At 40.5% G+C, this 13,222-nt stretch overlaps 5 protein-coding genes and 1 long non-coding RNA gene across 6 annotated transcripts; 4 read left to right on the forward strand and 2 right to left on the reverse strand.

Annotated features, from left to right (window-relative positions):
• The first annotated feature begins 50 nt into the window (after nt 1–50).
• On the forward strand, nt 51–1,748 carry LOC145710206 (putative splicing factor, arginine/serine-rich 3). Its single transcript, XM_081787915.1, has 8 exons — nt 51–259; nt 298–428; nt 473–534; nt 715–824; nt 869–939; nt 1,000–1,277; nt 1,322–1,543; nt 1,586–1,748. The coding sequence occupies exons 1-8, from the start codon at nt 79–81 to the stop codon at nt 1,617–1,619; spliced, it is 1,089 nt and encodes a 362-aa protein (XP_081644041.1). The 5' UTR covers nt 51–78; the 3' UTR covers nt 1,620–1,748.
• Nucleotides 1,749–1,781: 33 nt separating this feature from the next.
• LOC145710218 (uncharacterized) lies at nt 1,782–2,624 on the forward strand. The gene is made up of 2 exons (XM_081787930.1): nt 1,782–2,472; nt 2,516–2,624. Exons 1-2 carry the CDS (start codon nt 2,120–2,122, stop codon nt 2,574–2,576), a joined length of 414 nt encoding a protein of 137 aa, XP_081644056.1. The 5' UTR covers nt 1,782–2,119; the 3' UTR covers nt 2,577–2,624.
• A 30-nt stretch (nt 2,625–2,654) lies between these two features.
• Nucleotides 2,655–3,995, forward strand: LOC145710216 (uncharacterized). The gene is made up of 4 exons (XM_081787928.1): nt 2,655–2,855; nt 2,899–3,010; nt 3,056–3,195; nt 3,884–3,995. The coding sequence occupies exons 1-4, from the start codon at nt 2,658–2,660 to the stop codon at nt 3,986–3,988; spliced, it is 555 nt and encodes a 184-aa protein (XP_081644054.1). The 5' UTR covers nt 2,655–2,657; the 3' UTR covers nt 3,989–3,995.
• Nucleotides 3,987–5,532, forward strand: LOC145710209 (solute carrier family 35 member E3-like). Its single transcript, XM_081787919.1, has 6 exons — nt 3,987–4,117; nt 4,159–4,371; nt 4,417–4,487; nt 4,530–4,735; nt 4,805–5,049; nt 5,088–5,532. The coding sequence occupies exons 1-6, from the start codon at nt 4,040–4,042 to the stop codon at nt 5,208–5,210; spliced, it is 936 nt and encodes a 311-aa protein (XP_081644045.1). The 5' UTR covers nt 3,987–4,039; the 3' UTR covers nt 5,211–5,532.
• Nucleotides 5,533–8,216: 2,684 nt separating this feature from the next.
• Nucleotides 8,217–8,979, reverse strand: LOC145710219 (uncharacterized). Its single transcript, XR_014135020.1, has 3 exons — nt 8,798–8,979; nt 8,619–8,694; nt 8,217–8,551 (listed from the first exon to the last, which is right to left on the reverse strand). It is a non-coding gene; the product is annotated as an uncharacterized LOC145710219 (long non-coding RNA).
• A 123-nt stretch (nt 8,980–9,102) lies between these two features.
• Nucleotides 9,103–12,883, reverse strand: LOC145710199 (sodium-dependent phosphate transporter 2-like). Its single transcript, XM_081787903.1, has 9 exons — nt 12,733–12,883; nt 11,235–11,419; nt 10,999–11,191; nt 10,645–10,938; nt 10,331–10,600; nt 9,976–10,147; nt 9,722–9,925; nt 9,598–9,682; nt 9,103–9,510 (listed from the first exon to the last, which is right to left on the reverse strand). Exons 2-9 carry the CDS (start codon nt 11,379–11,381, stop codon nt 9,355–9,357), a joined length of 1,521 nt encoding a protein of 506 aa, XP_081644029.1. The 5' UTR covers nt 11,382–11,419; nt 12,733–12,883; the 3' UTR covers nt 9,103–9,354.
• Nucleotides 12,884–13,222: the final 339 nt, after the last annotated feature.

A 13,222-nucleotide genomic window follows, 5' to 3' on the forward strand; every position in this document is an offset into this window, starting at 1 on the left:
TTTGATGCTTTTTGATACTTTTTCTGAGAAATTTTATATTTTCTTAATTTCTTTGTAATTTCCTTAAATTTCAGATCGATGGGTAGGGGCGTAGAAAAGTACTACACGGTCTGGATGGGTGACCTCCCTCCTGGGATAAAGAGAGGTCACGTGAAAGATTTCTTCGAAGAATACGGACCTCTCGGAGGAATTCGTCTCATGAATAACTTCGGATTCGTGGACTTTCGAAAGAAACGCGATGCTAAGGATGCGGTCAAAGGTTTGTCCAAAGAAGAGCCTTTTTTAACAAAAACTCAGACCTTGATGGCAAGAAGTTGAAAGGAGCTCGAATTCGACTAGAGCACTCCGATGGTCCCGGCGGGAGCAAGAAGAAGGGAGAAGACTACGACGCCGTCTCGTGGCCACCGATGCCGGGAAGCTCTTCAGCGGTGAGGGTACTTGATTGGACTTCCTTTAACCGGCATTTATCTAGTACGAGCGTCCATACAGGACCAAATATACCATCAGCGTTTCAAATTTATCCACACGATTCAGGTACTTTAAAACTTTTCATCCCAGAGTGATATAAAATGTGATCGCGTCCGATGAATGAGTCGATAAAAGGTTAAATGTTCGGCACGTGGCGTGTTTTGTGAATTGTTGACATCGTGCCCGACATGATCGACCGCTGCGACAGCGTTCTGTCTTCCTAAAGAATGACCATTTCGAACTTAGTTGGGCTGACTTGAAAAACTTCATGCGTCGAGCAGGCGAAGTTACCTACACAGATGCCCACGTCCGTTCCGGCGAGGGCAACGGAGAGGTTTGCTTCAAAGATCGTAAAGGTAAAACTTCGAAATCCATCCGAATATAAAGAGGTTATTTTTAGGGTTATACAGGGCCATGCAAAAGCTTAATCGCACCCGTCTGGGTGGCAAGAAGATCAAACTCCGAATTGTCGTAAGTAATCAATCCCATGTCAACCCCGAGTATTGTCCCTTCAATTTACTCCTTCTTCAGGAGGACGGCCAGCGTGAAGTAAAAAGCGACACAGAAAGCGATTCTGATTATAGCAGATCAAGTCGCTCCTCGTCTCGTTCGTCCTATTCCTCGAGATCTTCTTACAGCTCTAGGTCTGACTCATCTTCGAGAAGCCGCTCGCGCTCAAGATCGAGCAGGTCCAGGAGCCGATCATACAGTCGATCTCGTAGTCGATCTGAGAAGCGCTCCCGATCTCGCTCAAAAGATAGAAAACCAAAGAAGGAAGAGAAGAAAATGAAAGAAGAGAGACGATCACGGTTTGTTAGGATTGACTGTTTCTATTGGTATATGCTCTCTTCAGATCGCGATCTGCCAAGAAAGAAAGAAGAAGCAAGGATCGAAGTCGATCACGCTCTGTCAAAAAGGAAGTGAAAGAAGAAAGAAGATCTCGAAGTCGATCTAAAGGAAATGGTCGTCGCGATGACAAAGACGATCGAGAAAGAAGAGATCGAAAAGGACGAAAACGCAGTGTGAGCCGAGAACGAGATAGCTCTCGTGACCGAAAGAAAAACTCCAAGAAAAGGTTTAGATAGTCAAATTATTTGGAGTAAGGACGATCGTTTAGTCGGCGAAGTCGATCCCGCTCTCGAAGCCGATGAAAGAAAACGTTAACCCTGATTTTTTTGACTATCACGATTTGAATAGTTCACTTAAAAATTTCTCAAAGACTGCTCCTGATTGACTTTTGCCGCTGCCAAAACATGAACGCGAACTCAATTCGCACACGGAAACAAGTTATTTATATCATATTTTTAAGTGTGATATGTCTTCGGCGGATGATTATCTAAAGGCGAATAGGGCACATATATCGTTAACTGCTAAACAACTCGGATGCGATTACCTTCGGGGACTTCCTGATATCATCAGAGGAATGGTTTCAGACACTTTCATATTTTATGATATATTTACAAGCACATGCTATGTTTGCCCATTTGAAATTGAAAATGATTCCTAAAAAGTATTCTTATTTCAACGAGACTTAGTTGACCTGACATTTGAGTGCTGGAAGAAAAGGAAGGCATGTCAGGCTCCGATTTCGACGCAGCGCAAGAAAATTTCAGAACGAAAGCAGGATGATTTTTTTGAAAACGCGACAATCATGCTAGAGCATCTACTGGGACTCGACAGTCATCAGAAGGCGATCAAAGAAATATGCTTTCTGTTTGGTGCAAATCACCTCAATCCAAAAGAAATCTGGCGATTTGAAATAGGCGATTGGAATCTGGATACTCCAACGAAAAAGGAGCCTCTCAGCATCATTTCAAAGTTGCCACAGAAATCGGAGAAATGGAAGAGGCCGAGAGGCAAACTTATGCTAATAATTCGGACGAGTGATCGAATCGACGACGATAATTGGTGCGAGATCAATGGATACGCTAGAGATAAGAAAAGCTCCAATATCATGAACGTTTCAGTTGTTTCAACTCACGAGACCTTCGACGATCCCTCTAAGTAAGATGAAAAAGTTATATGAAATGAAAACATTTTATTTCAGACCGAGTGAGGAAGAATTCTACTACATTCTGGAGTGCACTGCCCGCATATTCTATACTTGAGACCATTCCTTTTTTGATGATTTCTTTCATACAGTTTTCTCGTATAAATTATATTCTGAGACGAGATTTATTCAGATACGGATGGAAAGACTTATTAAAGCTTCAGCAATTATCGCGCAATATCGCGCATTTTCCGTCTCGCGGAGAGAGATGAACGCGTACTATTCAATGTCTAGGACGGCAAAGAGCCGCATCCCGAGTGGAAAGAAGCGCCAAGTCTTCAACAACAATATTGAGAAGCAAATCTACAAAGACGCAACTCTTCACAAGGCTGTTCCGGTTCGCCAATCTCCTTTCCGATCAGATTCTAACTGGCTTTTAGAACCACCGAAATGTGAATAGATTTACTCTCTACTACGCTCATCATAATATTGCTCGGAAGCAGTGGGACTTCGAAACAAATATGACTCACATGAAACGAAATATTACTCTCGGTAATTACTGTCTAATAAATGCTCTCTTGATAGATAATGATATAGATATTCGTCTCAAAGCGGCGCTCAAACCTCTTTCGAAAATGGACTGCCGAACGTTTATAGAAAGCTTGGAAAAATCGGGATCCGGTCTAAATTATGAAAGCCTAGTAAATATTGCTCTTCATGAACCGAGAACGTTTGAGGTAATCAGAATTTGTTTTATTACGGGGCTGAAATTGTACATATGCTTTACAAGAGCGAAAAGGGCCGAAAGTAACAGTCAAGGGTATTTTTAAGCAGAGAACCATTTGGTTAGGATCTTCTTCATCGGTTTCGTAAAAGAGGAGGACTTCTGGTTTGCAAGGCTTTCGAAGCTTGATAAACTCGATTCCGGGGAGGAGAAAATAAAGCATGAATTCGAGCGTTCTCGTGTTGCAATCTTCGAAACCTTCTTTTCGTTCAAGGAATTTGAAGAACCTTTCTTTGTCAACTTTCCAGTGCAGCCGAACACTGGACGGCAGAAAGTACTTTTTCTTGCTTTTTGGTTTGTCAATTCGGCCTCAGAAATGCGTCTCTGGCGCGAGGGAGAGTTCAGATACAAGTCGAAAATCAGCTGTTCAGTTGCAACCTCGAGCGTGTCCATCGAGAGTGAGGCGATGTGGCCTTGGCTTGTAGCTCTAACTTCCATCATTTTTAATTTTTTCTAATCTTTGCTCAACTGTCGAGCTTCCCAATCTTATAGTTGTAAGTCCGCTCGAGGACGCCACCTTTTGTGGTTCCTTATTTGGGTATCATCCAGCGCCCGAGATTTAGCGTCGACCATGACAAAATAAGGCCCCTAGCAATCCGAATTTGAATGCACCAAACCGTTTTCACTTATATCTATTTTAGTGCCTCGTAGAAGTTGCCGAGCGATACAACCATGAAGTTATCAATAAGTCTAATGGCGAGACAGTGGATTCGAATTCTCTCACTAATTTACCTCGCTACTTTTAATTTATCACTGGTGCTTCTGAATAATAGTCCTTTAGAATGTGAGCAAGAAAAATGGCATCTACAGCTCGAATCGCTGCAACCCTCGGGTTGAACTTGTTTTCCTCCCTTTCAATAGTTTTCGTTAACAAGGTACTACATGACTTTACAGCGAATTTCTTATCACATCTTAGTGGTTGTTCCTTTACAACAAGTTCCCTTCAATTACTCTCACTCTCATTAATTTCGTCGGGACATCCTTTGGGCTTTATGTTTGCCTAGGTTTAGGCCTCTTCAAGAGGAAAACTGTCCATGTTCGCGACGTCCTGCCCTTGGCAGCAAGCTTTTGTGGCTTCGTCGTTTTCACAAACCTTTCCCTTAAATACAATACGGTCGGAACTTACCAGGTATGGTACCATTTATTTTCCCAAGTTTTTTTTTATTTTTTTAAGCTTCTTAAAGTTCTCACTTCGCCAGTTATACTTTTACTCAATTATCAATGGTTTGACAAAATACCATCGAGGTAACTTGGATTTAGGATTTCTTTTGTTCGTACCGTTTTAAGATTCGTTGTGCTTTCCCTTTTGCCGATTTTTCTTGGTGTTACATTGAACTCAATATTCGACCTCCAGTTTTCGCCTATCGGAACGTTCATGGCACTTCTTGGTGTAGGTACTACTGCTATGTACCAGATTCTCGTCGGGCATAAACAGAAAGAGCTGGCTCTCGATTCGATGCAGCTGCTATCATATCAAGCGCCTCTATCCTCAGGTATGACATGATGCTAGGGTTATACAATCTGATGTCATACGAATCGAAACATTTCAATTTATAAATTAGTTATGTTGCTCTGCGTCTTGCCGTTTTTGGAGCCTCCCTTTGCAGAGGGTGGGCTCTTCGCAATCGATTTGTCACTAGAAGGATTCCTGCTTGTTTGTCTTTCGACGAGTGCCGCCTTTCTGGTAAACTTCACGATCTACTGGATCATTGGCAACACGAGTCCTATCACGTACAACTTCTTCGGGCACTTCAAATTCTGCGCGACGATGATTGGCGGCGTCCTGATCTTCAACGACGAGCTACAGGTTTGTCACGATAGTGGCTGTAAGCTTATATTTTTTAGACCAACCAATACATCGGAATCATGCTGACCCTAATCGGAGTATTTTCTTATTCGCACCTAAAGATGAAAGAACGCAACCAAAACACGCCTTTGAGATCAAACAAGATTGAACTGAAACCTTAACTGAGCTGCTACCTATTCCAATACTATATCCCGACCTAATATGTCGCCAACAGTAGTGCACTGTTAAACAGATATGCTGTCCTTGTTTTCTATAAATGTGATTTATTTGAGTGCAATTATTGAACTATCTATTTTACCTTGATTAATTCTCCTGTATGCTACTTTTATTGTCCTATCCTGATTTCTACTATTTCTGTATCCATCAGCCAAACCTAATCATAAGTGTTACTTGACTCTGCACCATTTGTTCGAGAGAGCAATTCTGTAGTTTTTATTTTTAATAAATTATTATCATATTATCGAAAAGCCTGGATTTCTCTTGAAAGAGGAAACTCTTTTCACTATGTAGGAGAATTTCCGCGACTATTATGGCTATTTTTACGTCCGAGGCCTAAGGATGGCGCATGCTGACTCTACAAAGTTACGGCTCGGATGGGATAATCTTTTTCCACTTCCGAATATGTCAAAAGCAGAACATCTGAGCTCGAATATGATCGATCATAAGTAAGAATTTTTGATTCATTGTGTGACTTTTGAACTCTACTTGAGTGTATTATGGAAATTTATTCAACCTTGAAATTAATTTATGAGCATAGATTTGAATTTTGAAATGATGGCGTGAGAGTATTGATTCAAAAAGTGTTTTGACTGCAATTTTCAAATTTTTTTATCATTTATTAAATTAATTCTTTAAACATAAAGCATATTCTTTCTCCGGTCAGGCTTCGATGGGACTCCTGATTTCTTCTCCGCCTTTATTTTTCGAGCATGATCAGACAAAATCCGTTTGCTCCGGTCCCGCTGCTTTGACATTTCTTCTCTTTTTGCTTTCATTTTCTAAGTTTCATTAAATTTTTTCTTCTCAAAAAGTTACTTGAAATTTTTTGCACGGCGGAAAACAACAGAAAATGAATGCCAGCGATCCCAAAATCATCACTACTGCTGCAACACCAAGGATAACATAGTTATATTTTCTTCGTTGACGTCCGGCTTCACTGTACTGCCAGTAAGGTCTTTGCCACTGAGTTGGATACCTTTTTAAGCTCTTGATTTAATCTCGATTGAAATGAAATATCATTTTCACGTAATGTTTATATTTTTAATATCGCGGAGCACATCTTCCTGCGACATTCCGTTTTGGAAATTTGCGTACAAATCACTATACAAGGATATTAATCGTGCTTGAATATTTTCCTTCGGCCAGATTAACCCGACTTCTATCCCTTCCCTAAAATGAAACCAGTCAAACCGCGCATCGACCTATCTCTTTATTTCGAATTGAAAATTTACGACCGAATAGATTGCTCTATCAATTTTATTGTTCTTTTGTTGATTTTCTTGATTTGAATCATGGGATAAACGTTTGCAGAATCTGAAAACTTTTATGAAGCGTAATACGGCTTTATTATTATTGATTATCTTGACAATGAACAATGGTCTGATCAAATTGGAAAGAGTCGTCGCCAAATGCGCTTGTAGCCCGGTACATCAAGCTAGCTTTGAGTTTGCAGTCGGATCCTCCTCTATGATTGCAGAGAGCAAGCACGTTTTCATAAAAGGCTTGGTCGCAGTTGTTTTTAGCGGAAATAGAGTTTTCTTGCTGGAATATAATGCGATAACAGGCATCATGTGTCTGGCAGGCAGGGAGAAACTCACTTTAAGATTCGTTCCAGAAATATTTTCGAATATTTACTTTCATACCGATCTGCGATGTGGCGCAAGGCTTTCTAAGAGTTCATCGAGCTTAACACTCGAGTATATGAGCTTTTTCCAGAACCCTTTACTTTAGCGCTGCAGTAACCCTCGCTGAATTCCTGTAATAAATTCTATTTAGGGTCAACGGTTGAGCTAAATTGAGATAAGTGTCTTCGTAGACTTTCCTTATTGTAGAAACACTTGTAGTTAAAATTGCATCTGTACTTGATCTGGCGTATAAAATTCGGGCCCACAGAACTTGCTGGAATGGTGATTCTCTCTAAGTCCGGACACTTCCATGTCACATCAAAAACGCTCTCACTAGACAATCCGAATAGAATCAGAAAAGAAACTAACATTTTTGAAGATTTAAACTTTCAACCTTGATAGAAATCTTTGGCCAATGTGAAGGCGCGAAGATCTCTTGATATTGTCAGTTGTTAATTTATTCTAAGGTATAAAGGGTTATTAGAGGCTCAGTCGTTGATTTATAGTTCGTCCTTGAACCAGCTCGGATATTGCAGAGGTCTTTCAAGGTCTCAATTTCGTTGAAAGTTCATTTGAATGATGTAACAAGTACAAATAGAACTTTTTTGCTGAGACTATCCTTCCGAGTATATTTGCCCAAATTTTCTGGGCGCCTGCTGAAAAGTCTAGCGACTCAGAAGCCCAAGCTGACCAACTGTTTTCTTCTGGCGTCCCACAAGGTATGAATAGCTTCTGTGTCGAAATAAAAGGAATATGATATTCTTGCAGTATAACGGTCGTTATCAGCACCAGAACGACACTTGTGATTCCAAAATAATTGAGCTATAAAATCAAGTAAATGCTGGGAAATTTCCATATGATAAGTCAATCAATAATAACCTGTTCGACTGTCACAATTTTCCGCATCACAAGAGTCACCCCGAAAAATATAATGGCGACAGCCCAAGTTGTTGGCACATAGACATAGCCTTTTTGGATAGATATAACACGGACCTATCAGAATAACTGTCTTCCTCGTATTCTAACCTTCCTGCGAAACCTTGCCGCTGAAATGGGTACTTATCTTCTATACATGTTAACCAGGATTCGCCCTGAAAAGCGAGCTGTAGCGGGTATAAACTCATGAAAAGAATGCCAAGTCCACCTAGAAACATAATTCCACAGACAACTCTTGGAGTCTTATTTCCAGCCAAGTCTTTTCCAGTGAAACATATATGAATGCCTCCCACTATAGAGTAAAAGACGAGAATAAGAAAATATGTCGCTAAAAAGGCTCTAGCAAAGATATTAGATTTTTAAATAATTTTCATCGTTCAAATATTGATTTAAGTTTTAGGCCTTCCTATAATTTTGTCCAGTAGATTGAGCGGTACCAGATTGTAGGAAAAATGTAAATTCTTTGGTCTGAGGCGGAAAGAAACGTAGCACAGACAAAGTTGAAGGGAAATTCCGAATTTAAAGCCAAGGCGAACATCAGGCGAGCCTTGGAGGATGCGTACGCCAAATATGGAATTCAAGGCGCATGAAAGCAGATAGATGTGTAGAAAGTGACTTCCAACGAGCAGATAGTTGCCAAATATCGAACTTGCCGTAATAATAAGGCCCATGATGAAAGTAAGAACGCCGAAGACAGAATGTGGATGTAACCATTTTAGACTCTTTATTTAATGTTAACAATAATTTCTTTTGTTTGATTAGTAATAATTATTTGGCAATAAAACTGACCTTGAGCTTTTTAATTTGCTTCTTGTCAATAACCATTTCTTCTGTTCACTGACTGCTGATCTCTTTTTTTCGGCGCCTTCAAAAACTCATAATTCGAATAAAGCACGATTATATCTTTTTTCCTGGGGCTACGAATCCGTCCGCAACAACAGCAACCTATCTTTCGATAGTAAACTTACTTGAGTCAGAATAGTGTAATAATGTTCTCTAGTGTTAGTAAGGGCGCGTGACCTCTAAAGACAAATTTAAGCTATGAACTCAACGATCAGAGGTGCACCATTGCTAATGGTCTATTGGTTTTAGTGTCTCCATCGCTTTTGGTTCAAAAAGGCGATGCGCGTACCCTGTCTACCTGCAGTTGTCACTATATTTGCTCTGGAAAATGCCAGACAAGGTCACTGTTTAAAAAAAGCAAGGTTCAAAGCTCGATCATTTAACTGTAGAAATTTTGTACGAGAAAATCAAATTCATCGCTGAATTTTGTTGGTGCGGATTTTTTTTTATTTTTGGAGCAGAAAACAATAATCTAAATTTTAGCAGAGTCTGCAAATTTACAAAGTCTAGAATTCTGTAATTGTCCTGGAGCGCAAATTGTTCAATTGAAAGATTTCAATGTTCAAAGGTTTCTTCGATAAACAGTTGAATAACATGACAGAAAACAGAAAGTTTGCGCATGATGTTTTTTGGAAGTATTTTGATGAAGTCACGTCGGAAAGACTTTGTGTTTCTATTTTTATCATAAGACCCACATGCAAATAAAATAATAACTTAAAGCAGATATGACAGCCGAAACAGGGAGGGTCACGAACCAAGCCATGGCGATCTTTTTGAAGGTTGCACATGACACATTCGCTCGGTCATGAACTAGGGATACGGCCACAACTGCGCCAACCTAAACAGCTTTGTCAGAAAGCCTTTGTGAGTGGAACTTGATTTCAACAGACTACCTTAACTACAACTTATAATTTTCACTGCTAACCTTGCAATGCGTTGTAGACAATGGAATTTGAAGCATCGAGCCAAATAAAACTGTGAATCCAGCCATGATGTCAATAGAAAAGCCCCTAAACTTGTAATAAACAGTTTCTTCCTAAAGTTCTTACCGGGCAGGGGTGATTGAAGCGATGTCCTTTCCAACTGTCTGTATAACCCGCTTTCCTAAGGTCCAGAGGCCGAGGATAATACCGCTGCAACCAAAAATAATGATCCAAAGTTGAGGTGGTTCAGTTTGGTTGATATTACATCCAGCAATCGTTTGGCAAGTTTGGATCACAGCCCAAACGGCCATTACAGGGCCAATAGAGTTTCTAGGAAAAAAGTGTTACCAATTTCAAGAAGAACGACATGTTCTGCTCACCCAACATCATTTCCTCCGTGAGCATAGGCATCAAAACACGCTGAGAACGCTTGAAGTTCCTTGAAGCAAATTTGCATTTCAGGAGTCTCAGAGCCGTCTTGCTTTTCGTCATTTGCAGGATTGATAAAATTCTTTTCCTCGAGCAGTATCTTTTCTGGCTCTATTGCGTCTTCTTCTCATGGGCGTCGAGACTGGCAGAGAATAATGTTTAATTATGGGAATGAAAGAGATTATGAGAAATTGCGAAAAACATGGAGTCTCTGTCTGAACGCACAAAAATGTGCTGCATAGACTGAGAATGTCGACGTCAACACTGTGCTATGAACAATCACTTGTCTGAGAGCGCGGCCCATTCCTTTGATTTCCGCATCCAAAGTGAGTCCTAACTTCTTCTCAAGCTTCGCAACCATTTTCTGGAAGGAAGATGGAGAGGGGCATAGATTCTTGCTGAGCGCATTGATTTTACGCAGGATTCGGGGAATATATAGGCAGCGAATGACGATATAAACCATGGCCATTACAGAAAATGCGATGGTGATGAAGTGCCACTCCCGAAAGCAGAAAGATCCAGTGCCGTCTTCACTGTCTTCCGCCTCGTCGTCGCAAGAACCGCTCCATTTGTAAACTGAATAATTTAAATCGAATACTTTCTACACACGAAATGCTTACTTTTGTTCATTGTACGCATGATAGAGTAGCAGTTGAATCCAACAACACCTGAGTAGAATATTGGCAAAAAGGTGCATGCACGGGAGACGCGATTCTCCGCTTGGAGAATCATCTTCGACACCAGCGTGTAGAGAGCGATCGCTAGCACGCCGGAGAGAACAGGCGATGCAAACCAAGAAATGACAATTTTGATAATGGTCCACCACTGAATGGCCATCACTCCTTTCGAAATGATCGCAAAGCCAACAACCGCACCAACAATCGAGTGAGTTCCGGAAACAGGCATTTTTAAGACTTAGGGATGTTCTTTCCGATCTGCGTAAAGAAATCCTCTAATCTGGAAATGAACATTTCCTGATGCAATAATCTGCCAGACAGCGGCACCGAACATCGCGGAGAGTTGTCCGATAAGGAACTTTTTTATGTCTTCTGAGCTCGTTTCGTTGTACGCGTCAACGTTGACGATCTTCTTTCTTATGGTGTCCGAGACTGCGCCGCCCATCGTAATTGCCCCCAACGTTTCCATCAACGTGGCCAGAACAAAACACTGCAAGGAGCGAGTGAGTGAGCTAAATCCTGCGCAGACTGACCTGTAAAAGAGTGAGCGCGCCCGATCCCACCGAGGTTCCAAACGGGTTCGCAACATCATTCGCACCAACTGAAATCGCCAACAAAAAGGCGACAACGAAAGCGACTATCACAATCCATTGATATTCTCCAAAGCCTTCCTCGATCATTCTTTTTGCCACTACTCAAGGGTTTTACAACCACCACTCTGAAAAATATTTTTCTTAACAAAAAAACTTTTTTTTGGTTCAAAGATACGAACGGGTTATCATAGCCTATAATTCACAAATGCGAAAATCTTTAAAAAGAAAAATAGGAAATATTTTTTTATTTATTTCGCCACTTCGAGCCGGGCGTATTTCTCGTGTGTGCTTTGAAAAATTGAGTTTCAATTTTCATCTCTTAGGGCTAATCTCGATTAGATTGTTCGCAAAATGGGCGAATTCAATGAAAGAAAACAAAAAAAAACACTGTGAAGGTTGTTCTAGGCTTCCTGTTGGGCAGCAAAGTATTATTACATCACGAGCACGTTCCTACGAACGAAGGAAAGTTGTCCCCTCAAGCGGGTTCGTTTTATCTTTTATCCGAGACTTCGCCGAGGAAACGCCCTACTCGCCATTGCGCCCAAAAAAAACCTATTTGAACCATTTATTTAACCTCGTGTGGGCATGATTCTTTCTGAGGGACAATAATTCCCAAAATGATAATGTATTGGAATTTTTAAAAGTAACACAAATGCATAATTTTTAAATTCAATGGTTGATTATATAATTTAAAAAATGTCACCAGATCTCTAGAAAAATATTACGTAAAAATATCTCTGGATAATTCTTCGATTTCCTGTTTTTGTGCAGTAATTTGTGTAGATTCACGTAAATCCTTAGGGCCTACGAAAGGACTGATAGGAAAAAGGTTGATTTGAGAGTATCAAATCGTTTATTACCTAGGTAATAAGTCATGGTCACATATCCCCCGTATTCGATAATTTTAGCTCGCTCACTTGCTAACGAGCATTTGATGTGGCAACCACTTAGCCCTGATGTCTTGTCAGCTTTTTCAAAAAAAAGAAGAAGTAAAAAGTACTCTAAATTCACCTTTTTTCCACAGTTCTCGTGCTCTGAGATGCGTGGCAGTTTTTTTGTTAGTGTTATTTTTTTATTTACAACTAATCATTTTCGGTGTGATCTAGAGCTTTCTGACACGGACCACCTTATAGAGCTTTTTAGAGCTTTTGTTCAGTCACGTAACGTGGTCTTTTATATTCAGCTGCGCTTTATTAGCCTGATTCTCACTTATTTCTAAATCTTAAAGGGTCTTTTCATATTTTAAAGGATGAAGTATAAATTACTGTGGAAAATCGCGTCAATCGACGTTCACGTGTCTTTCTGAGCCCTGTTCTTTCTCTAGATTAAGAAAAATATCAAAGCGGGAAATTAGGGCTTGTCGCCTGCGCGGGTGCTTAGTGATTTTTCTTTTCTCATGCGCACACGTGAATATCCCCTTTGCGCTAGATCTATCTACCGTTGGACACTTTGAGGCGAGCTGTCGTTTCTCTTCTGCTAGTGGAGATCCTCTTTGAGGCCCTCGAGAATGATTTCTGCTTTGAATTTAGTCGAGAATAAAAATTGAGTTTATTCCCGACAGTCTGTCAGAGAGCGCAGGAGAGAGGAGCGCGTTGACGTGAGATTCTCGCACGCTCAACTTCGTCATAGATTTGATAACTATCAGAAACGGGCGATTGCACCCGTTGCTGCAGCTAAATTTGCACCTAGCTCACGAGCTGCCCCGTAACTCATCCTCTAGGCATGCAAAACTGGCCCTTCTTTCCCGATTTTTCAACAGTTGATAGCTCGAAACTTAACTTTTTTCATTGGAGTGAGAAGTCTAAATTTCATTTTTATCTAACGTATTTTCCTTTTCTTTATTTGTCTTATTTCTGAAAGGAACAAAATCAATAGCTATCGTATTTTGGTATTCATAGATTCTGTGTAAACGCACAAAACCTTGATTG

Source organism: Oikopleura dioica, chromosome XSR (genome assembly GCF_907165135.1).
Source record: "Oikopleura dioica chromosome XSR, OKI2018_I68_1.0, whole genome shotgun sequence".
In the NCBI taxonomy this organism is placed as follows: domain Eukaryota; kingdom Metazoa; phylum Chordata; class Appendicularia; order Copelata; family Oikopleuridae; genus Oikopleura; species Oikopleura dioica.